Below are 24,660 nucleotides of genomic sequence, written 5' to 3'. Positions count from 1 at the left end.
GTGCTGCCGGGGGGCACTGCCAGGGCCGGGGGGGGGGGGTGGGTTGTTTATTGAGTGACTGAGCAGCTGAATGTCCCCTCCCCCCCCCCCCCCCCCCCCACAGGGCCACTCCCACATCTCCTGCATGCCTGGCACGGTGCGGCGCTGGACCTACCCCTCCCCACTCTGCATCGGTAATAATTCCCGCCACTGCCCACCCCCTCCCTCCATGGGGTGCTACTGACCCCCCACTCTAATGCCCTCCCCTCCCCATTCCAGCCCAGTGTGGGGGGACCCTCCATGACCTCAGTGGCATCATTCTGAGCCCCGGCTTCCCTGGCAACTACCCTGGAAACCTGGACTGCACCTGGAGGATCCTGCTTCCGGTTGGATACGGTGAGGGGTGGGCGGAGGTGGCACCCGCACTGCCACACGCTGCACCGCCAGACGCTGCATTGCCACACGCTGCACCGCCACACGCTGCACCGCCACACGCTGCATTGCCACACGCTGCACCGCCACACGCTGCACCGCCACACGCTGCACCGCCACACGCTGCATTGCCACACGCTGCACCGCCACACGCTGCATTGCCACACGCTGCACCGCCACACGCTGCACCGCCACACGCTGCATCGCCACACGCTGCACCACCAGACGCTGCATTGCCACACGCTGCACCGCCACACGCTGCACCGCCACACGCTGCATTGCCACACGCTGCACCGCCACACGCTGCATTGCCACACGCTGCATTGCCACACGCTGCACCGCCACACGCTGCACCGCCACACGCTGCATCGCCACACGCTGCACCACCAGACGCTGCATTGCCACACGCTGCACCGCCACACGCTGCACCGCCACACGCTGCACTGCCACACTGGAGTGTCTGCAATGCCAGCCATTTGCCATTAGCCTCTCAAGCTCACTTGGCCTCCATCTGCACCCTGGCTGTGCCATTTACCCCCCTGCCCCGCCCCCAGTTCACCGGGGCACACTAACCAAGCAGATCTATCTACATCTGCCCCCATCCACCGTGGCTCTTTCCCAAAGGTGGATAGTTCAGGTTCAGAGAGTAAAAGTCCAGACAAGGACTTTCTTTAAATCAACCAGTTGACTGTGACTCTTTATACTCTTTATACTTGTTGGTTGAACTAAAATACTACTCTGCCCTTCCCGTGTGGATTCTGTATCCCAGTGTGGAATATTTAACTGGATTAGCCAGCGAAAGGGGAAGGAAAAGCAGAAATCCAAAGAGTCCGGGGGATTGGCTGGAGTGGGGGGGGGCACTCTGCTGAGCTACTTGTGCTGCCCGCACCATGGGAGGCCTTCATATTCCCCCTGGGAGAGAAAATGACCTCAGAAGAATATTCTGGATAAACACATGTCAGATTATAGCATCGTCTGCATGTGCTATGGTCTATAAATCAGCCCCTGTCCTTTAGAGAAGCCATGCGGACAGACAATCGATGAAAACATCCACACTGCTGTAGTCAGAAGTGTTCATTTTAAGCTGAATCACTTATAAAACTCTCCCAGACAATTAAAGGCCAGGAATTAAGTTGGAAAAGATCTTTGTAACATCCTACTTTTCCATACACTCTGTGGCTCAAATGAGTCCAGAGAAAGGAAACCATTACTTAAGTTAACAAGATAATTGCCTGCGATTAAAAAGCCTGTCTGCACACTTTCTGAAAAGCGGGTTTTTTCTGACCCCTTTCCAAAAAAAGTAAATTAAAGGCGATTTCTGTCCAAGTAACAATAAGGAACATCTTGTTTGTTCTCAGGACAAAAAAAAATGCATTAGCTATTGGCATTAAGAAGTGGCAGTAAAGGAGGTGGGAGCCCATGAAAGTGCTGATCTCAGCTTTGGGGGTGAGCGTAGGGCACGGAGTGTAGGTGGCAGGATTGATTTTTAAAAAGCCTTTGTCCTGAACATCCGTAAGGAACAGAGCCAGATTCAGGGGTGGAATGGTCACATGGTGTCGCGCTCCTCCGGGAGTCTAAATATCCACGGGGGGGGGTCTGCATGCTGCTTCTGGCAGATGTCCAGCTCTGTAGCCAGAATACAGGCCACCTTTCCACTGTTTCCTCTCTCGTTTCTGCGGCACTGCTGGGTACTGCCTGTAACTAGTAATTTGTTTGCTGTTACCTGCTGAGGTATGAAGTACAGCAGAAGGTAAGAGACTTAACCTGTAGCTGGCAGTCGGTCTGCACAACAGACCCGATGCAGACCTCCACCAGTGCCCTTTGCCACCATTCAGACCTCACAGCTGATAGTGCCCTGGTGGCCACTAGACTAAAGGTTAAGTAGATGCGTTCTTCATATACTGTATGAGACGCTGATGCAGAATGTTCTGCTAACCAGCTAGCGATCATTGTCTGAAACCTCATGGGGGGGGTGACTTTTTGAGCAGAGCCCTGGGCGGTAGCACGAGGTTTCAGAGGCGACCATGACCGTGATGCCCTAAGAAGAGACACACGCTCTCTTAATGGTCACCGGGGGATCTGAAGAGCCCATGCATCTTAGACCCCCACTCCCAGCATCCGAGCTCCACTCAGGAAGCCATGCCCTATGTCGTCTGGAGAACATCCTGCTGCAGAATTCACCACAGTGTCGCATGGAGATGAGAACCGACATGGCTTCATCCCCCGCATGCCTCCCCTGCTGTGACACCCTTGTGTTCCTCTGCCCTCAGGTGCTCACATCCAGTTCCTGAACTTCTCCTCGGAGGACAACCATGACTTCCTGGAGGTGCGCAATGGGCCACAGCACATGAGCTCCCTGATTGGACAGTTCAGCGGCAGCCAGCTCCCGCCCCAGCTGCTAAGCACCACCCACGAGACCGTGATCCACTTCTACACAGATCACTCGGAGAACCGGCCAGGCTTCAAGCTTCTCTATCAAGGTGAAAATGAGCTCAGCCACTGCCTGCCGAACATCTTCTCTCTTCTGACAGAGGTCCGTGTTGGCTGTGTGGTGACAGAAAAGCATCACTCACCCTGCCGGTTTAATGTGGATGTGTTCTGCTGGGCATGGGCTCTGTTTCATTTCTGCATCATTTTAGCAATAAACTGCATTTAATGAAGTCCTCCATCTGAAGGGCCCTCTGAAAGAGGCTCCTAAGGTCCTCGACAGGAGAGACCCAGAAACCTGGCTGAAACCGTGCTAAAATTAGCAATTGCTCTATTAAATCAAAATACTTTAAGGCAAAACAATCTATATTTAATTAATCCATAGAAAGTGAATGTATGAGAAATGGCATGATGAAGCGTCATGGCAGATTCGTGTGGTCCCCATGTGTCCTGCAGTGCTGAGGAATGGTCCCTACTCTCTGACATCACACATCGATGTCCTTCCCCCCTCAGCATACGAGCTGCAGAACTGCCAGGACCCTGGCCCCTTCCCCAACGGCCACATCATCGGTGAGGCCTCCAGCGCTGGCCAGTCCATCACCTTCGAATGCCTCCCTGGATACGTCCTTCTTGGGTACTCGGTGCTCACCTGCCAGCACGGCATCAATAGGAAGTGGAACCACCCTTTCCCCCGCTGCGTAGGTGAGCAAGTGGACGGGTCCAGGCAGGGTGGGAGCACGTGACGGGAAACAGACAGACAGACAGATGGGGGGGGCAGTTGCGCATAGAAAGGTATCCAAAAATTCAGAAAACTTCAATTCAATTTTAATTTTATATCACATTTTCACATCACATTGTCTCAAAGCACTTTACATTATCCCCACCCAAATCCCCCAGTGAGCAAGCCAGAGGAGACAGTGGCAAGGAAAAACTCCATAGAAGGGAGAAACCTTGGGAGTATCCAGACTCAAAGCGGTGGGCGGGGGTCAGCATCCTCCAGGGGGGAGCAGAGGAAGTCAAATGAACAAGATGGCAAAGTCCTAATTTACACTGTTCCAATTTTAAGATTTGAGTCTCAAAAACTGCTCAAGGTCGGGGTTTTCCAAAACATGATGGGGGTGTTTTTGGTTTTCTCAGACCCTCGCTGGTCTGTCACTTGCGTCATTGTGGGTCTGTCCCAGATCAGGAGATATAACCAGCCAGCATAGTCCAATAATGGAGTAACAAGCACTGCAGACTACTGTACCAATGAAAACCCATCTGTCTGTGCATGCCGAGGTCATTAATTTGCACAGAATAAGGCACTGGGGATGTGTCTTCATGGCAGTAAAGAGCCGGTGCAGTGTGCACGCTATAGCCGCATAGCCCTTTGATTAGTGGCCTGGGCAACATTCATGGACGGCTTTAGTAAATCAGCATGCACCATTTTTATTAAATTTAAGCAAAATCTGTTAATCAACTTTTCCCTATTTATTCTTGGCTGGGCAGCGACCAGCGTGTTATGAGATGGTTATAATCAGCATATTCAATATGAGCTGCCAGGGCGACCCCTTCCAGGGGACACTTGACGGTTCATAATGTTATCAGATTTGGGGAGAATTAATGAACGATCGGGCAAAATTATACGAACTGGGGATCATGGGACTGTTCAGCTGGTCAGCCTTAGTCTGGCAGCAGGGGAATGTAAAGTAGATTGAGGGAATGGCTAGGGGGCAGAGAAGGGACGTCTTTCTCCTGGGTAAATATTCATTGGTGCTGCTGTTTCTGTCCAGATTGGTTGGCGCCAGTTGTGTCTTTGCGGTGTGAATGCGATCACGCCATTCTGATCTGATCTCCCAGGCCAGAGAAAAGCGCCTCTTCACAAGTTCACCTGTGTTTCTTCATTTCTGTTTTGTTCCGCTTCCAGCCCCTTGTGGCTACAATGTCACAGAACAGAACGGTACAATATACTCACCAGAGTACCCCAACGAGTATCCCAACTCCCAGGACTGCACATGGATCGTCACTGTGCCGCATGGACACGGCATCTACATCAACTTCACGCTCCTCCAGACGGAGCCTGTCACTGACTACATCGCCGTGTGGTGAGCATTGCCCCACCCCCATACCCCAAAGACAGAAGGTTGAGGAGGTGTAGAAGGCAGAAGGTGGTTTGGAATGTAGGGGGAGATATAGAAGGCAGGAGGTGGTGTAGAAGGCAGAAGGTGGTTTAGCACGTAGGGGGAGGTATAGAAGCCAGGAAGAGGTGTAGAAGGCAGAAGGTGGTTTGTAACGTAGGGGGAGATATAGAAGGCAGGAAGAGATGTAGAAGGCAGAAGGTGGTTTAGCACGTAGGGGGAGGTATAGAAGGCAGGAAGAGGTGTAGAAGGCAGAAGGTGGTTTAGCACATAGAGGGAGGTATAGAAGGCAGGAATAGGTGTAGAAGGTAAAAGGTGGTTTAGAATGTAGGGGGAGGTATAGAAGGCAGGAAGTGGTGTAGAAGGCAGAAGGTGGTTTAGAACGTAGGGGGAGTTATAGAAGGCAGGAAGTGGTGTAGAAGGCAGAAGGTGGTTTGGAATGTAGGGGGAGATATAGAAGACAGGAGGTGGTGTAGAAGGCAGAAGGTGGTTTAGCACGTAGGGGGAGGTATAGAAGCCAGGAAGTGGTGTAGAAGGCAGAAGGTGGTTTAGAACGTAGGGGGAGGTATAGAAGGCAGGGGGAGGTGTCAAAGGCACGAGGAGGTGTACAAAGCAGGGGGAGGTGGAGAAGGCAGGAGGAGGTGGAGAGGAGAAGGTGAAGAAAAGGTATAAAAGGCATGGTGAGATATCAAAGATGGGGAGGTGTAGAAGACAGGAGGTGGTGTAGAAGATAGGGAAGGTGTAGAAATCTGGAGGTCTAGAACACAAAGGGAGGTGTAGAAGGCAGGAGGAGGCGTGGAAGACAGGGGGAGGTGTAGAAGCAGAAAGAGGTGTAGGTGATGGGGAGACATAGAAGGCAGGAGGATGTGTAGAAAGCTGGAGGAGGTGCAGAGCTGCATATAAATCTCCCAGTATATTAAAGGATGAGAAGGCAATGCAGGCAGTAATCACACTATCATGAGCTGTCTGTCTGAGAAGTGTCCATTTTCACCATCTGCAGAATAATAATTAAAGCTCACATCTGAAGGTGTACTCTGTGCTAGATCTGAGTCCATTTAACATGAAAGGTAACACACGCAGACACACTGGCACTCTAGGTGTGTGTTGCAGTGGCGTGTAAACACTGCACGTGACTCCATCCCCCCGTACTCTGTGACACCTCCCATGTCTGCCTGTCATTCAGGGACGGGCCGGAACAGTACTACCCCCAGCTAGGTGTCTTTAGTGGCAACACCGCCCTGGAGTCAGCCTACAGCTCCTACAACCAGGTGCTCATCAAGTTCCACAGCGACTTCTCTACCAGTGGCTTCTTCATCCTCAATTTCCACGGTCAGTCCGCTCCCCATTCCCCCTGCCTTGTGCTTATCAGATGTGCCGTGGGCCCCAGTGGCTAACTGTGACACATTAAAAAAGAAAGGGGGCGCGAGTGAGTTCTCGTTGAAACCATGACTCGAAAAACGGGCGCAGAACTATATCTCTTCCCATTGGCTTTCTAAACACTCACAAACACTGGATTTATCCCTGAGGGGCTTGGGAATTCAGACGATGCTCAGTCGTGGCCTGTCATTAACTTGGCCTGTCATTAACTTGGCCTGTCATTAACTTCCCACAAAGCTGTTGGTGTTTTTTAAGCCTGGGATAAATGTGTGAGACATCTTAAATTACCTGAAGGAGTGTTAGCTGTATTGCTTCTTCAGCAAGCGCTGCGAGTTTCATGAGTAGGTCTGGATGGAATCGCAGGTCACCATTCAAAGTCCACCATCTCTGCGTGCATCTCCCCAGAATGCCTATTAGAAACTTCCAGTTTAGCCGAGAAAGCCCTATAATGGTTAGGGAATTGGATTTGTTGGGGTCGGCTGGGCGGGGATGCCGTGCCAGTGAGCCATTAGCTAACTGCTGGAACAGCATGTAGCCTGTTGCCTGATTCATCTTCAACATTGCCAAGCTGAAAGTAATCACTGCTACCCCACATCAACGGGCGAGGGTCATTATACTGTAGCTGTATGTGTAGTCATCTACAGTATGTGTCGACTTATGATCATAATCCTCATTTTGGTAATTAAAACCAAAACCATGCTTCAGAGGTGAACAGGGTTATTTGTGATGATTGAATATGCTATTTAAATAAAGGTTAGCTATGGAAAATACAATTAATCATCAAGTTTAGCAGTTTTAAGAGATCAGATCTGGATTCATTTTTGAATTGTGTCTCTCAGGAGTCCCACCATTTCTTGTGGAGCTTTTGAAGGATGTTTTATGCTGTCTTTCCCCCCCATCAGCCTACTCCCTTAAAAAATGCCCACCGCCCCCTGTGGTTGAAGACGCCGAGTTAGTGGCAGAGGACCAGGATTACGAAATAGGTACGTGTATGAGAGGGAGGCGCTAGCAAGCTGGATGGGCAGATCAAGGTGAGATTTTTGAAAGAGGAAGCGGCCTGTCAGACATTATTGGAGTAAAAGTTAGAATGCCGCTGCCTCAGCGGTCTTTCCGTCCCGTCCTGCATGGCCTGTAATCTCAGCTGAGCACAGAATGTCGTGAGGCGTGTTATCTGACCGCGGTACGTTCATCGGCTTTCAGGTGACACAGTGCAGTACCGCTGTCTGCCTGGCTTCACGCTCGTAGGCAACAACGAACTGACCTGCAAGCTCAACTCGCACCTGCAGTTCGAGGGCCCTGAACCAGCCTGCGAGGGTGAGTCTGCAGCCGGCCACGTTAGGCAGCACTTTCCCTGTGGGGTTGAGGAAGGGCTGTTTAAACCAGCCTCTGCCTGAAAGCTAGCCAGTTCATAAGAACGGCCCGTTTTTATATTAATGACTAAAAGGTACTTTTTGTGATGCAATTTTACATCCACAGGATTCGCAAACTTTTAAGAGACATACACTCTGAGCAGAATAATTGGCAGTTCAGGACTATCTGGGTAAAATCCAGAAAGAGGAGCACTTCCTACAGAGGAGGGGTGGTGTGCAGCTTCATCCATGCAGGCCTCGATTAAAACAGAGAACAGAAACACGGCCGTCTACAGGATGCCATCAGGAGTGTGAAAATGAGCCACAGTGATTACCGGACTTTGCTTCGATGCAGTAATTACACCGAATGATGCGGAAAATGAGGACTGGCTTATATGGTCTTCAGGAGTTGATGTCCTTCAGTTGTAGAGCTAGGATGGATGCTGCGAAGATTTTTTAGTGTTAAAATCCAGTTTGTGCCTTTGGAGATACAGTGCAGAGAGCAGTGAGGGTCCACAATGTGCATGAGAGATTTACACCCCCAACACATACTCTCAGATATAAAGCAATGCCTCCAGGATTTCTGGTAGATGTTGTGTCTCGTTTGTGGCTCCCTAGCCCAGTGCCCAGCCAATGAGGAGAGGACTGAGTCTTCAGGTGTGATCCTAAGTCCAGGATACCCCAAGAACTATCCCAATTCCCAGACCTGCTCCTGGATCATCAAAGTCAAGCCGTCTTTCACCATCTCCATCTATGTTGAGATGTTCCAGAGCGAAAAGCAGTTTGATGAGCTGGAGATCTTTGATGGTAACATTCTCTCTTGTGCGACATCACTGTTTCTCCCTCTGGAAGGTTCCAGGTCTGATTGTCTTTCCCTGTCAGGTCCCTCTGGGCAGAACCCGTTGCTGGTGGCACTCAGTGGGAACCACTCCTCCCAGCTGAACTTCACGAGCAAGACCCACCAGCTGTACCTCAGGTGGTCCACCGACCACGCCACGAGCAAGCGCGGCTTCAAGATACGCTATACCGGTGTGTCCCCCACCTTCTCATGTGACTGCACTCTAAAATTGCAGGGGGAACTCTCTAAAAGTCTGGGGAACTGCTGATTCCGGCATCGGGAGAGTTACCAGCCACTTTGTACCAGTTTCTGAATATTTTCAGCGCTGCCTTGCAAGGCCATTTCCGTGAATCCAGATCCGATGAGCAGCATGTAAAAGTGACTCTTTCCTAATGCAGCCCATGTCAGTCCTGGGTCCGAACATCCAGGGGGCTTCTCTCATGTGTTCCTGTAATAGATGAGTCTTCCTGAGAGACTCGCCTGCACTGAGCCTGCTCTCTGCCATCTTCAAGCTTTCCTGCTGCCCTCTTCCTTTCTCTTTCTTCTTCCTTCACTTCCCTTCTTTCTTTGCGGTCACATTTGTAAGCCCTGCTGGACCACACTGTGCTTTAGTGCCCTTTAAATAATGCAGACCTTTGCAGCTCTGGCATATCACAGTCCTGTGAATTGGCTCTGGGGAATAACCCTCCCATCCAGGCATCAGGGACTTTTTATTCAGTTTTAAACAGCTGCCTGGGCTGTCTTCGGACTACACAGGGATGAATATGCCGTCTTAGGTTTATAGATCAAATCTAATCACTCGGCAGGTGAGCGACCCGGCAGGCAAGTGTTGGTACTTGTCTGCTTGTGGATTAAACTCACGACGTTCCGAAGGAAGGTACAGACCCCCCCTCAGGTGCTCTAGGGCCCCCCATCGCAGCGCGTAAGGGCCCCCATCGCAGCGCATCAGGGCCCCCCATCGCAGCGCGTCAGGCCCCCCATCGCAGCGCATCAGGCCCCCTTTATACGAATGTGTTGCATTCACAGGCACAAGTTCAAATTGCCGTCTGTAAAGTCATGTGACACCTGCTCGTGTTTCCTGTTTCCTGTGCCTTGCTTCCTCTATGTTCGGTGGGGACAGCCGCGTACTGCAGTGCCAGTGCCACACCCACGAACGGCGCCATCCTCAACAAGACGGGGGAGCACACAGGCAGCCAGCTGCAGTATTCCTGTGATGCCGGTTACCGGGCCGTGGGCCAGAGTAATGCCACCTGTAGGATGCTGCCCAACGGGCTTTATGGCTGGAGTGCCCCGCCCCCGCTCTGCCAAGGTAACGCTGCGCCGGGTGCTGCCGATGATGTCATGGGGTGAGCTTTACTCTAAACAGTGTTGACCGCAGATCAGCCCATTCACATTATACACTATATACTTATTTAGCAGAGACTTTATCCAAAGCAGTGATTGAAACAGAAGGGTCCGGCAGACCCTGGAGCAGTCGGCGATTAAGGGCCTTGTTCAATGGCCTGACCACATCACTGTGCCGACCACAAGATTTGAACCGACGACCTTCCGTTCACGGGCACATCCCCCTAACCTGCCAAGGCATATGCAGGCTCAGTCTGTATAGATTTCTGTGTAGTAAATATGTACTGTACAAATCCCACTCCGGGGTGCCATCACACTTAGCGAAGGTCAACCACTTGGCTGCATTTCGCTGACTGAGCCTCTCTACATGTGTAAACTGCTCATCATCGCCCCCTGGTGTGGGGCGCACTCTTCTCGCAAAGGCAACGCGCTATTTACTCAATTTTGTTTGTACAAATAATCCGTTCATTACCCCTGACTCCCGCCGAGCTGTTCTGTTTGATTGGCTGCGGTGTCCATCTCCGAGCACATTACTCACACACACATATCAATCCGTGTGTAGACATGCAACATCGTGTATGACTGGCAGACACTGGAAATGCAGAAATAATTTAAGGCTGAACTCCCACGAGTCTAAGATCCAGAAGCAGAAATCTGACATACGAGGCCATAACATCTGGATGGGCTGAGCCTGATCCCTGCACCACTCAGGGGGTTATTTTACAATATCTGTCCCATTAGACACAGTGTATAACACAGGAACATTGTTGAGTCATTAAAACTGAACCATTGTTCAGGATAAGCGCAAAGGGCTGTTTATTGTCCAAACTGCCACTGATTAACACACCTGCCAGGAGATGGGGTGAAGGAGAAGTGCGATCTTTGCCGGGCTTAGCAGAAAGTGCCGGATCCTAACATGAATGTACTGCAAAAATTATCATTATTAGTGAAAGCTGTCCTAATGAGATGTCATTCCTGTCACCAGTGTCAGTTAAGCAGCGAAGGGCCCTCTCTGAGATTTAAGTGTGAGCCAGAGGCCCGGAGCACGCAGACCAGCCCACAGTGCTTCTGCATTAACGTCACCACCGACATCCCACTACCTGACTGCTCCCGGGTTGCCATGAACGTGCCCCTGAGGACCATGAGAGTTTTTGCCAGATATTAAGCATTAATATTACAGCCGGTCAGTATTATTCCAAGGTTGGGGGGTGTAATGCGGTCCTGCTGGATGCTGCAGCGATTCCATTCCCAGTCCGGCCTTCCAAAGGGCCACGGAAGCAATTTCACTGATTCTCCAAACAGGCATGAGGTCAGGGGACCCCAGCTGTCAGACAGGAGAATGTTAGTCACCTGGCAGATGCAGCCAGTCACCCCCCTGCCTGTGGCCCTTCCCAGCAGCAGCCACAGCAAACACGCCGATCCTCCTCTCCCTATGAGTGAAGCCCCACAGTAATTACTTACCAGTGTGTTAAAGAAGATAGGATGTAGGTAGAACATTCTGGTGCTTCTTGGTGACCTTTAATGATGAATTCTCCACCAGGTGTCAGCTGTTTAGTTTAACATCAAATGCAGCAGCTCATCCGATTAAGTGCCATGGATTTCCAGAGTTACGGCACTGAGAACCTCTTTGAATGGGCTGAAGCTCCCCTTTAAGCCCTAGAGCTGGTTAGCCTGTCGCCTGCTTGTGTCGTGGCTCTCAGTTTGAGGTCATGTGAACGGCCTTACAGTAACTGCTGAACAAACCAGCTCCAACTGCTTAAGTTGGTTAGGCTGGTTAACCAATGTATGGTAGTTGTACAGCTTAACGTATGTTTTCGCATGATGTTTTGAAGGTGGGCAGTGGTGGCTTAATGGTTTGGGAAGACACTTGTAATCCTTGTAAGCGACTTGTGCAAAGTTACTGCAATTCAAATTTGAAGTTATCCTACCATGAAAGAAAGAGATGCATTTCAATCGTAGTTCCTTAGTGAAGACCATCCCACATCACAAAATTAAGGTAGTAGCTCCCTGCTCGGTGTAAACGCAATCCAGACATACGCTCTTGTTTACAGGAGTCAAAGTGACCACTTTCCCGTGTTTTTGAGCCAGGAACGGCTGCCGGATTACTGTCATTATCACATGAATAGTGCGATTTGCACGTGGCCATGCGAGTGGATCAGCGCTGCTTCCTGACTCAGTTACTCTTGTTCTTTTTATCCCCCTGAACAAAGGCTCTAAAATGTATTTAGTTTGTACCTAAATATATTTGGGAGTGTTTTATGTTTCTAGGACAAAACTCATTTATAAAACAGTTTGGCGAGATTCCAATTTTATCCGGCGTGCGGAGATCCCAACATCATAGGGTTAAAAACTATTATGTCTAAATTACAGTCTGAACACATAAAATTGGATGTCCATTGGCATTTTAAGCATTAAATGAGATAGATGTCCTGTTTTGGGTTTACACATGACAACTTCCATCCATCCATCTATTTTCTGAAATCGATTATCCTAGAGGCTGTGGGCACAAGGCAGGGAACAATGCAGGATTGTGCTCCAGTCCATCGCAGAAAACACTCACACACCATTCACACAGACATGCACACCTACGGGCAAATTGGTAACCAGTTAGCCTCAGCATGTTTTTGGGCTGTGGAGGGAAACCGGAGACCCCAGAGGAAACCCCACAATGACACTGGAAGAACATGCAAACTCCACACATATGGGGCCCAGGCCCCAGAAGTGTCAGGCGACAGTGTTAACCAGTACACCAGCATGCCGCCCACATGACAACTTACCGGGATAAAATAATATAAGGACATGCTAATTGCTCCACTACCGCTGTGAGGCCGCCATTTTTTGCTGAATTTTTCTAAAGCTCCAAATCTGTCTCATGACTGGTTGCCATTATTCTGATTGGAAGATCTCAGAAAATTGCCCACAGAGAGCACAATTGTCCTGATAGAAACTTGTTGACCATTCTCAATGGAAAAGCGCCTGAACAGTGTTGCTGAAAAAGTCATCATCTTCTTAAGACCATCTTAGATTTCTTTCCACCTTAGCTAAGACCAGCTAAATGCAGCCATTAGTATAAGTTGGTTGTTTCAGCAGTGATCTGTCCTTTAATTAAATTAATTAAGATGAATTAATTAATTAAATTACTGGCTTGAATGTCATTTGAGACTAATCTAGACCTTAAATTTCACCAAAATGAAAAGTGGATCTGGGGGCGGCATGGTGGTGCAGTGGTTAGCACTGTATGGGGTGGCATGGTGGTGCAGTGGTTAGCACTGTTGCCTCACACCTCTGGGTCCCAGGTTCGAGTCTCTGCCTGGGTCACATGTGCATGTTCTCATGTCGTCGTGGGGTTTCCTCCGGTTTCCCCCCACAATCCAAAAACATGCTGAGGTTAATTGGAGTTGCTAAATTGCCCGTACTGTAGGTGTGCATGTGTGAGTTAATGGTGTGTGAGTGTGCCCTGCGATGGGCTGGCCCCCCATCCTGGGTTGGTCCCTGCCTCATGCCCATTGCTCCCGGTATAGGCTCCAGACCCTCCGCGACCCAGTAGGATAAGCAGTTTGGAAAATGGATGGATGGATGGATGGAGTGTAATGCAATCTACATATATAATATAATATACAGGCAGTATAATGTAGTGTAATGTGGCGTAACAGTGTAATGCAGTGTAATGTAACACAGAGTAATATGGTGTAGCACAGTGTAGCAGCCTAATGTGATGTAGTACAGTGTAAAACAGAGTAACGCAGAATAATACAGCATAAAGCAGAGTAACAGTGTAACAAAGCATAATTCAGTGTAACACGGTGTAATACAGTGCAACAGTGTAGCATCATAATTTAGTGTAAGAGAGTAACATGGTGTAATACAGTATAAATGCATAACACAGCTTAACAGCTTAACGTAACACAGTGTTCCAAGATGGACAGTTCAGGTTCAGAAAACAAAACGATTTTGCTTCACCCACCAATTGAGTCCTCTGTGACTTGACTCTTTATACTCAGCTGTTGGTTGAAACAAAATCTTGGTCTGGATTTTTATTCTCTGAACCTGAACTACCCACCTCTGACAGTTTAACGCAGCACACGCTCACCTTGGCTGACTGAAGCCACTTCATCCCTGCAGCCATCTCATGTGGCGTTCCCGACGTTCCGGGGAATGGGTCATTTCGTGGCTTCCAATACACGGTGGGCAGCAGCGTGCAGTATGAGTGCAACGATGGCTACCGGATGGAGGACGGCCAGTTCCCCACGGCTGAGTGCCTGGAGGACGGCACGTGGAGCAGCCGCGGGCACCTGCCACAGTGCACACGTAAGCCCTCCTGCCCTGCAGTCTTTACGTGGGATTTGAGCTTGTGGGGTCCCTCATGTCGCCGTCATGAGTCTCTAAGCTGAATAGTTAGAAGGACAATCACTCATGATGATCATGATGGTCAACGTATGTTTGGCTACAGTCGTACCCACACAGAAATGAACAGATACAGTAAATGCAAAGATATAACTAAAGAAACCAAAATATCTAATCATACAGCAGATTTCAGCGAGTCTCCCAGACATGAGCAGGTTAACAGTGATGGGGTACTGCTAAGGACCTGCCTGAACCCACCCATAAGGTCAGAGGTCAGAGGGTGGCTAACACTAACTTCCCTCGCAGCGGTACGGTGCCCTGACATCGAGACGGTTCTCCTGGAGAACATGGTGTGGCACTTGATCTCCGGGGCCCCTGGCGAGTTCGGCGCCCAGGTCATGCTGAGCTGCTCTCCCGGCTTCTACTTGGAAGGCCAGCGCATCCTCCGCTGTCTGGCCAATGGCTCCTGGAGTGGTCTAGAGGAGAGGTCTGCCTGCAGGAGTAAGACAGCCGCCCACCTTTGCCATCCCTCCATCTCCCCATCCCTCCATTTCTCCTCCCTCCATCACCCATCTCCACATCTGATGGAATGTGAACATGGAGGGTGAAACTGCAAATACTTAACAGCCTGGTAACATGCAGATGATTTCTGACTGGATCGAAGGTGAAGAGAGCAGTTGTGGCTCACCCAGAATGGCGAACTCCCACAGTCTGTCGTCATGGTGACAGGACAGGGCCGTCCCTTGCAGCTCCCACACCCAAAATAAACAAACAGGACCCGAGTCTCCTGTTGGCTGATTGATGAACCGGCCTCAACACCCCCACCCAGCCCCCTTGCTGTATGAGGAATGTATTTGCCCCCCCATCCCTGCCATTCGTCATTGTTCACTGCCTGCATCTCATCAAAATGGCTGCTGACAGCTCCATCCCTATCAGGCCTTGTGAGGGGTGGCTGATCACATCTGCCGCCCTGCTGGATCAAAATAGTGCAGCCTGGTCATAGCAAATACTCTGGTCTATTCTCAGCTTGCTACCACAACCTGACCGGCTTTGGTTATGGTTTGTTTGCACACAAGTCAGGCAAACACTGTAATAACAGTAAGAGCTCTCTCCCTTTAATGATCGAATCGGGGACATCAGTCTAATCGCTTTTTGTGTCCACAGTGTGTCGGAATGTCCTCCAGGGGTCCCACTGCCCTTTGCTGCATCACTGACGGTCATCACCGTTTGCATCTTTCTTTCCCCCTCAGTCATCTCCTGTGGTGACCTGCCCTCCCCGCCAAATGGCAACAAGATCGGCACACTGAGCACATTTGGTGCCACGGCCATCTTCACGTGCAACACGGGCTACACACTGGCCGGCTCGCATGTGCGCGAGTGTAGTGAGAATGGCTTGTGGAGCGGCGTGGAGACCAAGTGCCTCGGTGAGCGGTGCTAAAAAACAGCTCTCGCTGTACCACTAGAGAGACGACTTTCTTCTCCTCCTTCCAACAATGAGTGAAGCTGGTAGAGCAGGTTTCCGATCTGCCATCACGGCTCAGCAGAGTTACTGTTAAAAATGTGAATGTTTCATCAGTAAAAAGCTACCCCAAATTGGCACAGTATTCGCGTTTAATAAGTCACTGTTAACTTTAAAGATTTTAGATAAAAGGCCTGACAGGACTTCTCCTCAAACGAGGATCTTCCCAGGTCTCTTTGTCTAACTGACGTTACTGGAAGAGCTTCACCATGCTGAAATCCCGCTAATCTACGCATTTCTCATACGGGCCAAAGCTGGCCGTGTCTCGGAGCCAATATGGGGCACCGGCATTTAGTTCCTTTTAGGATGAGAATTGCCGCCTTTATTTGGTCTGCATTTTTGTTTGGAAGCTGCAGGAATGGCGTTACGTTGAATTGTGGGAGATCGGAGGACTGTCATCAGCAGATATGACATTCCGCCCCCCCTTTTCTTCCCCAGCCGGCCACTGCGGGACCCCGGACCCCATTACCAACGGCCACATCAGTGGCGACGGCTTCAGCTACCGGGACACCGTCGTCTACCAGTGCAACCTGGGCTTCCGGCTCATTGGCACATCCGTCCGCATCTGCCAGCAGGACCACCGCTGGTCGGGGGCCGCGCCCGTCTGCGTGCGTAAGTGCAGCGCCCACAGGATCTCTGGGTCACCCTTCAGCCGCCCGTTCTCATGCACCTCTCTCCCCCCACAGCCATAACATGCGGTCACCCCGGCAACCCTGCGAACGGCCGGACACACGGCTCTGAGTTCAACTTGAACGACGTGGTGAACTTCACATGTAATGTGGGATACATGCTGTATGGCGCCGCCAAAGCGCAGTGCCGCGTCACGGGCCACTGGAGCAGCCCGCTCCCAGCCTGCAGGGGTATGAGCATAACATCCGCCAAAGCTGTACCTATCACATTTCCCCCGGACGCGGGACTCTGTATGCTTCTGCCATCTTCTCCACATTTTGTCATGTAGGTTTGAAACTCAGATGACTGCAACAACTGCTTTACAACATGGCCACATTTTCTAACCAGTGTGTCCATGTGGTAGGCACTGTTTAGCATTATTTTATCATTAAACATTCTACCAAGCTGTAATTTTTTGCCTCCTATTATGGTGATCTGGACACTCAGTACAGTAGCACTGAGTTTTCCAGATTCTTCTCTATCGAGCTGCCATTGGCATTTCTCCACCACTTGTAGACTGGCTCAGACAGAAGGACTAATCTCTGGCCATCATAGGTGTTCTATCCTACAGACTCTCAGTACTTCGTAGCATGATCTTGTAACCCCAATTGGGACCTGTTTGAGCTCTGATGTTACAGTTATATCTTTGTAATAAGGCAATAAGAGTTTACGTGGTACTGCTCACCTCACGCTGAGTTTACGTGGTACTGCTCGCCTCACGCCGAGTTTACGTGGTACTGCTCGCCTCACGCCCAGTTTACGTGGTACTGCTCGCCTCACGCCCAGTTTACGTGGTACTGCTCACCTCACGCCCAGTTTACGTGGTACTGCTCGCCTCACGCCGAGTTTACGTGGTACTGCTCGACTCATGCCCAGTTTACGTGGTACTGCTCGCCTCACGCCGAGTTTACGTGGTACTGCTCGCCTCACGCCAAGTTTACGTGGTACTGCTCACCTCACGCCCAGTTTACATGGTACTGCTCGCCTCACGCCCAGTTTACGTGGTACTGCTCGCCTCACGCCCAGTTTACGTGGTACTGCTCGCCTCACGCCCAGTTTACGTGGTACTGCTCGCCTCACGTCCAGTTTACGTGGTACTGCTCGCCTCACGCCCAGTTTACGTGGTACTGCTCGCCTCACGCTGAGTTTACGTGATACTGCTCGCCTTACGCCCAGTTTACGTGGTACTGTTCATAGTAGACTTTTGTAAGTGAGGGGAAATTAAAGTCAGCCATTCCTAGCCACCTTTGTTTCCTACAATGATAGATTTGCCGTTTCTGTAAATTTTACATGCAGTCATCACCAATGGCACACATTGCTGCAGCCCACCGGCCCACAGTGGCCAAATATCAACGGTTTTCCAGGAGCAGGTGCTGCTTGTTATTCGGTTTCCTGTTCCATCCCTCACTCCACGTTACCTGGGCTGTTTAATTGTGTGCCAAGGCCGTAACAGCTGCCGTAGGGCGCGGGCAATCTGTCTCTGATACCCCAGTATTAGTCCTGGTCTGTTCTGTAGAAGGGCAGTGAGGGAATGGTGAGATTCCACAGGACAGAATTCTGGGGCTCCTCACGACTCCGTCTGTCTACAGGCAACGGGGGAAAAGGGGATGTGTGCCACCGGCGGGGGGGTTGCGTTAGGGCTGTTAGGTGTCCTTGTTGAGTGTGGAGGCAAGAATCTCTTTACTTATTCCTGCCATGCCGATCAATCATTCAGAATTTCATCAGGGATCCCCCCTGAGAGCACCCCATGGTTCCTGTCAGACAGAAAGCATGTAGCCGGTTTTCTCTTGTAGTGGTGAACTGCTCGGAACCGGGCTTTGTGGAGAATGCCATCCGTCAGTCGCAGCAGCGCTACCAGGACGCCTTCAGCTACCCCAGCAGCGTGATGTTCCAGTGCAAACGCGGCTTCCACCTCCTGGGGTCTGCAGTGCTCAGCTGTCAAGCTAGCGGCCTGTGGGACCGCTCGCTGCCCAAATGCCTCCGTGAGTGACACACCGTCCTGTCCCAATCCATCGTCCTTTTAGCATTGGAGACAACAAGTCACAGAATGATTGCAGAAGGAGCTGCGAGAGAAAGATAATCCCATTCCAAAGACACATCCTTTTTGGGAATCTGTAAAACTGTCATGTTCACAAACTCCCGCTTGCCGTGTATATTTTTTTGTTCATAGGGACATTAAAGTCACTGGAAGGATCTAACATAGGGTTTCGCAAAAAATGACTCTGATATTGGCAGTAAAGGGGAAGAGCCGACCTCTCATCGACCTTGAGAAGTCCTGCCGGTCATTTTCAGAGTGGAAGGAGGACTAGAGGTTGTAATTGTCTAAATCTCTCTGTGTCCTCCAGCCATTTCCTGTGGGGATCCTGGAACACCTCCCAATGCCGTCATATCAGGGAAGAGCTTCACCAATGGAGCTGTGGTCCGCTACTCGTGCGGGCAGAGCCGAGCACTGATCGGGAACGGCACTCGGCAGTGCCTGGAGGATGGGCGCTGGAGCGGCTCGGCACCTTACTGCTCAGGTAACTTACAGGCCAGAACCAAGTACGAATAAAAGCCGCACTGCTCGCATGGTCTGCTGCTAATTCGATGGCCTCAATTGGAAGCACGACTTCAGATTTAAATCCAAGTGGATTAGTCTTTCCCGCTCACTGATTGGCTAATTTGCCGAAGCCCTGCGGATGTACTGGGACGTGTTTCCCGAAACAATAACGCTACGTCGTTTGTAAGTTCTACCTTAAGTTGTCTCTTGACGCTCCAATGTGTTTCCCAAAACGTTCTTAGGTAAGTATATCTATGAAATGTTCTTTCATAAGGTTGGTCTGAGCCTCTCTTAGCTGTCTCTTATCGCTGTTGTCGGCTCATACTGCTCATTTAAAACGAGACTAACATCGTTAGGGGTGCAGTTTCACAACCAAACATCACTTAACTAAAAAATAAATGATCCATAGGATAAAATGATTTTGTCTGATACATGACTACAATCTTCATTAGGTTTTCATCCTCGTGCTCTGAATGCGTAGTGAATCCCCCTATTTCCGACACTCCTGGAATGCACACACCTCTCTAAATGTGCTTAAGTCACAGTATATCAACGTTTAGTTCATGAGGTTGATGAATTGACACTGCAAATTCGTTTAAATATTTGTCTAATATATTTTCCCCAAAAAATTACCCTAGAATGGTTAATACTGTAATCAATACTGAAGCACATAGGACTTTCAATTCAATTCAATTCAATTCAATTCAAATAACTTTATTTGTCACCGAGGGACTTTTCTTTTAGCTATTGTGCCATTCTTTGTCCTTATATCAATGATATGCACACATTGGTGTTTTGTAGAACAAATGATAATGAAATGTTGATACTACAGTCAGGGGCAGCGGGTTTGTGCACCCAGTCGGTGAAAATCATATTTAGGGTTAGATGATTTGGTTTGTTAATGTTGTATTTTATTTTTAGCTTCTCCCCAGATCTGATTAATATCATATCTTCAAGCACCACAATATTTTGAAGCATTCCTACAGTGTTTTATTTATAAAGAACACCACTTTCTCTTATGTAGCAGTCAAGCAGTAACTGCATGGAGGGAATAATCGATTCTCAAGCCATCAATGACAACCGGCACCTATTAAAGTCGCTCTTATGAAAGTCTCCCTTAAACAGTCTCTTAAGAGATTGTTCAAGTAACAGACGTAGGAAAAGAAATACCTTTAGTAAGATATATCTTTAGCGTCTTCATGAGACGCTAAGAGTTATTGTTATCGGGAAACGCAGCCCTGAACTGTGAAGTAGGGAGCAGCAGACAGAATGGCTACCTGCTGCTCTCAAACTAGACAGAAAGATCAGGCTGTCGCCCATTGTGAGGTGGTGTTATGTGGCTGTGGGGAATATTTGAGAGAGGTGCTACCATACAGCTGAACAAGGGCATTTTGTGCTGTGTTGCTTATGTAGAAACACTGAAATATCCTGTTAAACTGTTTGAATGAAGTGAGGCACTGTTGCCACCCACCTCCAGGGTCAAGATGCCTTTTGTTTTACACACTCCCGTCCCTCAGGCACCAGCCCTGGCATCTGCGGTGATCCCGGTGTGCCCCCCCACGGCTCACGGCTGGGGGAGGAATTCCGGCTGAAGAGCCTACTGCGGTTTACCTGTGAGGCTGGCTATACCCTTGTTGGTTTGGCCGAGCGGACCTGCCTGCTCAATGGATCCTGGAGTGGGACACAGCCAATGTGTGAGGGTAAGAAGCTCCTCCTGCTCAGGATAGTCCCCCAACCCCAAAACTGACGTCAATCCCTGGGACAGACCCCAACCCCCAAAGCCCGGAACAGACCCCTAACCCCAAACCCCAGGACAGATCCCAAACGTCCAGACAGACCCCAATCTCAGGGATGGACCCCAAACCCTGGGATGCCCTCCACTCTCTTAACCCCTGGACGGACCCTGAACCCCAGACCCCTAATCCAGGCTTGATGAATAAGGAGACTAAGGCTGCTTTTGATGGGACAATGATAAGCACCCCATTTTTAGTATTTATCTAAACATTTCAAATAGAAAAATGTGGAGGTTAGGCCTCTGTGCCTGTGATCAGAAGGTCACTGGTTCAAGTCTCAGGGTGGGCAGGGTGGTGTCAGTTGGACCCTTAACCTGTTATTGCTACATGGACTGACTTCGGGGCTTGACCTTGGGGCTTGACCTTGGGGCTTGACCCTACTCTCTTAGCTGTATGTTGTCTGCTAAATAAATAAATGGAAATGTATTGTGCTAGATTTCATTTTTTTCAGCAGAATATGCAAATATTCTGAGAATTTTTGTGGTCAGATATGGGGACACACTATGCTTATATATATATGTTTGCTGGAAACAACAAAGGTGCCCATGTGGAACAGAAGTTTTATACGATTTTCAGAAACAAGGCCACCAGCCACCGCCTGGAGACCTGGGCAGGATTTCCTCGCTCCAGCATCTCTGCAGCTTCTGCCTGTTGTTGTTTTACTTTTGAATTTGATGAATGAGGATTTCTCTCCCTATTCTTGTGCGGTTTCCTTCCCACTATTCCTGATTCTCTGACACAGAGGGACCTGAGTTATGCCTGGGCTGGAGTGGCATGCTCCGCTGAGACCTAGTGTTGTGTGAGGGAGGAGGTGCTCAGTGAGGGAAGAAGTACTGGGCAGGAGGTCTTGGGTGAGGGAGGAGGTGCCCAGTGGGGGAGGTAGTACTGGGCAGGAGGTCTTGGGTGAGGGAGGAGGTGCCCAGTGGGGGAGGTAGTACCGGGCAGGAGGTCTTGGGTGAGGGAGGAGGTGCCCAGTGGGGGAGGTAGTACTGGGCAGGAGGTCTTGGGTGAGGGAGGAGGTGCCCAGTGGGGGAGGAAGTACTGGGCAGGAGGTCTTGGGTGAGGGAGGAGGTGCCCAGTGGGGGAGGTAGTACTGGGCAGGAGGTCTTGGGTGAGGGAGGAGATGCCCGGTGGGAAAAGATGTGCCAGGCAGGGTAGGAGGTGCCGGGCAGGGAAAGAGGTGCTGGGCGTGGGAGGGGGTGCCAGGTGAGGGAGGTGGTCCCGGAGGGGAGGGAGTTGGGTTGGAAGGTGCCAGTCAGGGGCTGCTGCACCTGCAAATGAAACTGAGTAAATGGACGGACCCTCCCCAGACGAGATGAATGAAATCAGCCAGAGCGGTCAGAAGAATCAAACTCCTCTTCAGCAAGCCCAGCATCCTGCATGCATCTTAATGAGGTGGAAGCTCTCCCTCTAGTGGATGAAAGAAGCGTCTTATAATGGTGCTTCTGATTCTAATTCCTGTCTCTCTTCTGCTTGACACAGGGTCCCTGATTACTCCATTACTCTTTGTTTGCCTTTTTGCCGTCCTCCCACTTCAAAACAGCGCATAAGTCAAATCATAGTGGATGTTTCCAGTCAAGCTGGTAGGGTACGGACTTTACTGACAGACACGCAGCTTTCGAGGTAGATGAGCTAAATTAGAGGAGGGACACTGAGTATTTTGTGCCAATGTGCGTCCAGAGACGACCAGCGCCATCTGCAGGCGGATCCATGTTCTGCATATCTGAAACTTCTTCTGGTTTTTCCCAGAAGTTTCTGGCCTTTCTGTGAACCAATCAGATCATGACTAATCCTTAGATGCTTGGAGCTGATGAAATCGCAGGAGGGATGCATGCAGAAGGGCCGATGCATATCAGGCAGCCTTTGGATTTTCCATGGATATGGATCCATTACTGCCTCCTCGCTTCACTCCAGTATCTCCTCCCAGTTTCTTTTCTTTCCATCCCACTAAAACCCACAGGATGATTAATCACAGTCAAATGCTTAACAGTGTAACAGTAAATGTCAGGTGTGACCTCACAAGCAACTATATATATATAATGTCTTTTTAGATATTTCTCCAGGGGTAATTATCTGATTTCCCACATCAGGCCCATGGAATATATTTGCTAGTTAAAAAATTCAATAAAATGCAGTTTGGGGTCTATGAGAGAGAAACTGAGATCCTGAGACCAATAATGGAGCCGCTATCAGGCACCAGTGGCACAGGAAAGGCAGAATTACTGGATGGGTTCAGTTGGTGGATGGGTTTGGGACAGGTTCTATTAGCAGATGGGTTCAGGATGGGTTCCATTAGCGGATTGGTTCAGGATGGGTTCAATTGGCAGGGGGATTTGGGACGGGTTCTATTAGCAGATCGGTTCAGGATGGGTTCCATTAGCAGATTGGTTCAGGATTGGTTCAGTTGGTGGATGGGTTTGGGACGGGTTCTATTCGCAGATGGGTTCAGGATGGGTTCCATTAGCGGATTGGTTCAGGATTGGTTCAGTTGGCAGGTGGGTTTGGGATGAATTCAGGATGAGTTCTGTTTGTGGACTGGTTCAGGATCGACATTCCCCTCCCCAATACCCCCACCCTGGGCGTATCTCCTCCATGATGCCGCTGAATATAATAACGACCATAATGCTCTGTGTTTTATTTGACTATTTTTCCCAGCTGTGCTGTTTGCTGTTATTCTCCCTGTGCACGTCACACGCCTGCACACTTATGAATTATGCATGTGTATTAGCTGTTTGTCCACAGCAGCCTTGTAAAGAAATATATCACTTCATTAAAAACATACCCTCCCTTTGCAATAGAGACTCTGCGGAGAACCTTAACACCTCCATGGTCGGGTTTGAATCATATGACCTAAGCTGCTTGTGACAGGCTCCAGGCACTCCCAGAACCCTGACCTGGATGGATGGATGGATGGATGGATGGATGTATGGATGGATGGATGGATGGCATATATCAAGCAGATAGTTGCATTCAGTATTTCCAAACTCATAGGCTCCACACCCCATAATACTCAATAATATTATGCAGCTCATCACTCTCATCAGGCTGGAAATGCTCTCCTCTGGCCATTTTGGTGGCTTCCTTTGTATAAAATTGTATACAAAAATAAATCATTGTCTTTATGGTTCCAGCCATCAATTTATTAATTTTATAATGGCATTTAAAAAATTAACCTAATTGCTGGCAACGTTTAAGGGCCCTCAGTAAAACGAGATTGCGGCGATGCTTAATTAACTTAAAGAATGCACAGGTCGCCATCAGTTCCCCTTGGTTGCATCATCATTAAGCACCAGTCACCTGCAGCATGAACATGCAGTTTTTTTAATCAGCACCTCCATTGTGGGGAGTGAACCCGAAAACAAGGGAAAATGCCAGGCAATGTTATCTGCCGGGGCGGCATGGTGGTGCAGTGGTTAGCACTGTATGGGGCGGCATGGTGGTGCAGTGGTTAGCACTGTTGCCTCACACCTCTGGGACCCGGGTTCGAGTCTCCACCTGGGTCACATGTGTGTGGAGTTTGCATGTTCTCCCCATGTCGTCGTGGGGTTTCCTCCGGGTACTCCGGTTTCCCCCCACAGTCCAAAAACATGCTGAGGCTAATCGGAGTTGCTAAATTGCCCGTAGGTGTGCATGTGTGAGTGCATGGTGTGTGAGTGTGCCCTGCGATGGGCTGGCCCCCCATCCTGGGTTGTTCCCTGCCTCGTGCCCGTTGCTTCCGGGATAGGCTCCGGACCCCCCGCGACCCAGTAGGATAATCGGTTTGGAAAATGGATGGATGGATGGATGGAGAACGTGTCCATTTTCAGATCGCCAGTACCTCCAGTTTGCAATGACCAATAAAGCATTTATGAAAATATAATAAAATACTTACATCACTTGACATAAATCGCAAACTATCAATCTCATGCTAGCTTGTGCTAAGCAAAGAAAACG

The 24,660-nt window shown here is 49.7% G+C and overlaps 1 protein-coding gene across 4 annotated transcripts in view; it reads left to right on the top strand.

The window, feature by feature from the left end:
- LOC125739298 (CUB and sushi domain-containing protein 1-like) overlaps positions 1-24,660 on the top strand; it is a 348,758-nt gene that overhangs the window by 308,812 nt on the left and 15,286 nt on the right. For 2 of the 4 annotated variants that reach the window (XM_049009249.1, XM_049009246.1), the window contains exons 39-57: positions 104-173; positions 259-375; positions 2,682-2,891; positions 3,352-3,540; positions 4,745-4,922; positions 6,139-6,284; positions 7,235-7,315; positions 7,533-7,646; positions 8,300-8,488; positions 8,564-8,710; positions 9,640-9,828; positions 13,986-14,171; positions 14,514-14,708; positions 15,458-15,631; positions 16,165-16,338; positions 16,413-16,586; positions 18,189-18,377; positions 18,741-18,914; positions 20,452-20,634. In XM_049009249.1, the coding sequence (XP_048865206.1) occupies positions 104-173; positions 259-375; positions 2,682-2,891; positions 3,352-3,540; positions 4,745-4,922; positions 6,139-6,284; positions 7,235-7,315; positions 7,533-7,646; positions 8,300-8,488; positions 8,564-8,710; positions 9,640-9,828; positions 13,986-14,171; positions 14,514-14,708; positions 15,458-15,631; positions 16,165-16,338; positions 16,413-16,586; positions 18,189-18,377; positions 18,741-18,914; positions 20,452-20,634 (3,079 nt within the window). Of the gene's footprint in view, positions 1-103; positions 174-258; positions 376-2,681; positions 2,892-3,294; positions 3,541-4,744; positions 4,923-6,138; positions 6,285-7,234; positions 7,316-7,532; positions 7,647-8,299; positions 8,489-8,563; positions 8,711-9,639; positions 9,829-13,985; positions 14,172-14,513; positions 14,709-15,457; positions 15,632-16,164; positions 16,339-16,412; positions 16,587-18,188; positions 18,378-18,740; positions 18,915-20,451; positions 20,635-24,660 lie in introns of all 4 variants that reach the window. The other 2 variants (XM_049009247.1, XM_049009245.1) reach the window with 1 other exon arrangement.

This window comes from Brienomyrus brachyistius, chromosome 3 (genome assembly GCF_023856365.1).
Source record: "Brienomyrus brachyistius isolate T26 chromosome 3, BBRACH_0.4, whole genome shotgun sequence".
Taxonomy (NCBI): Eukaryota; Metazoa; Chordata; class Actinopteri; order Osteoglossiformes; family Mormyridae; genus Brienomyrus; species Brienomyrus brachyistius.
The sequence above is the reverse complement of the archived record's forward strand: the minus strand, read 5'-3'. Positions and strand labels throughout refer to the sequence as shown.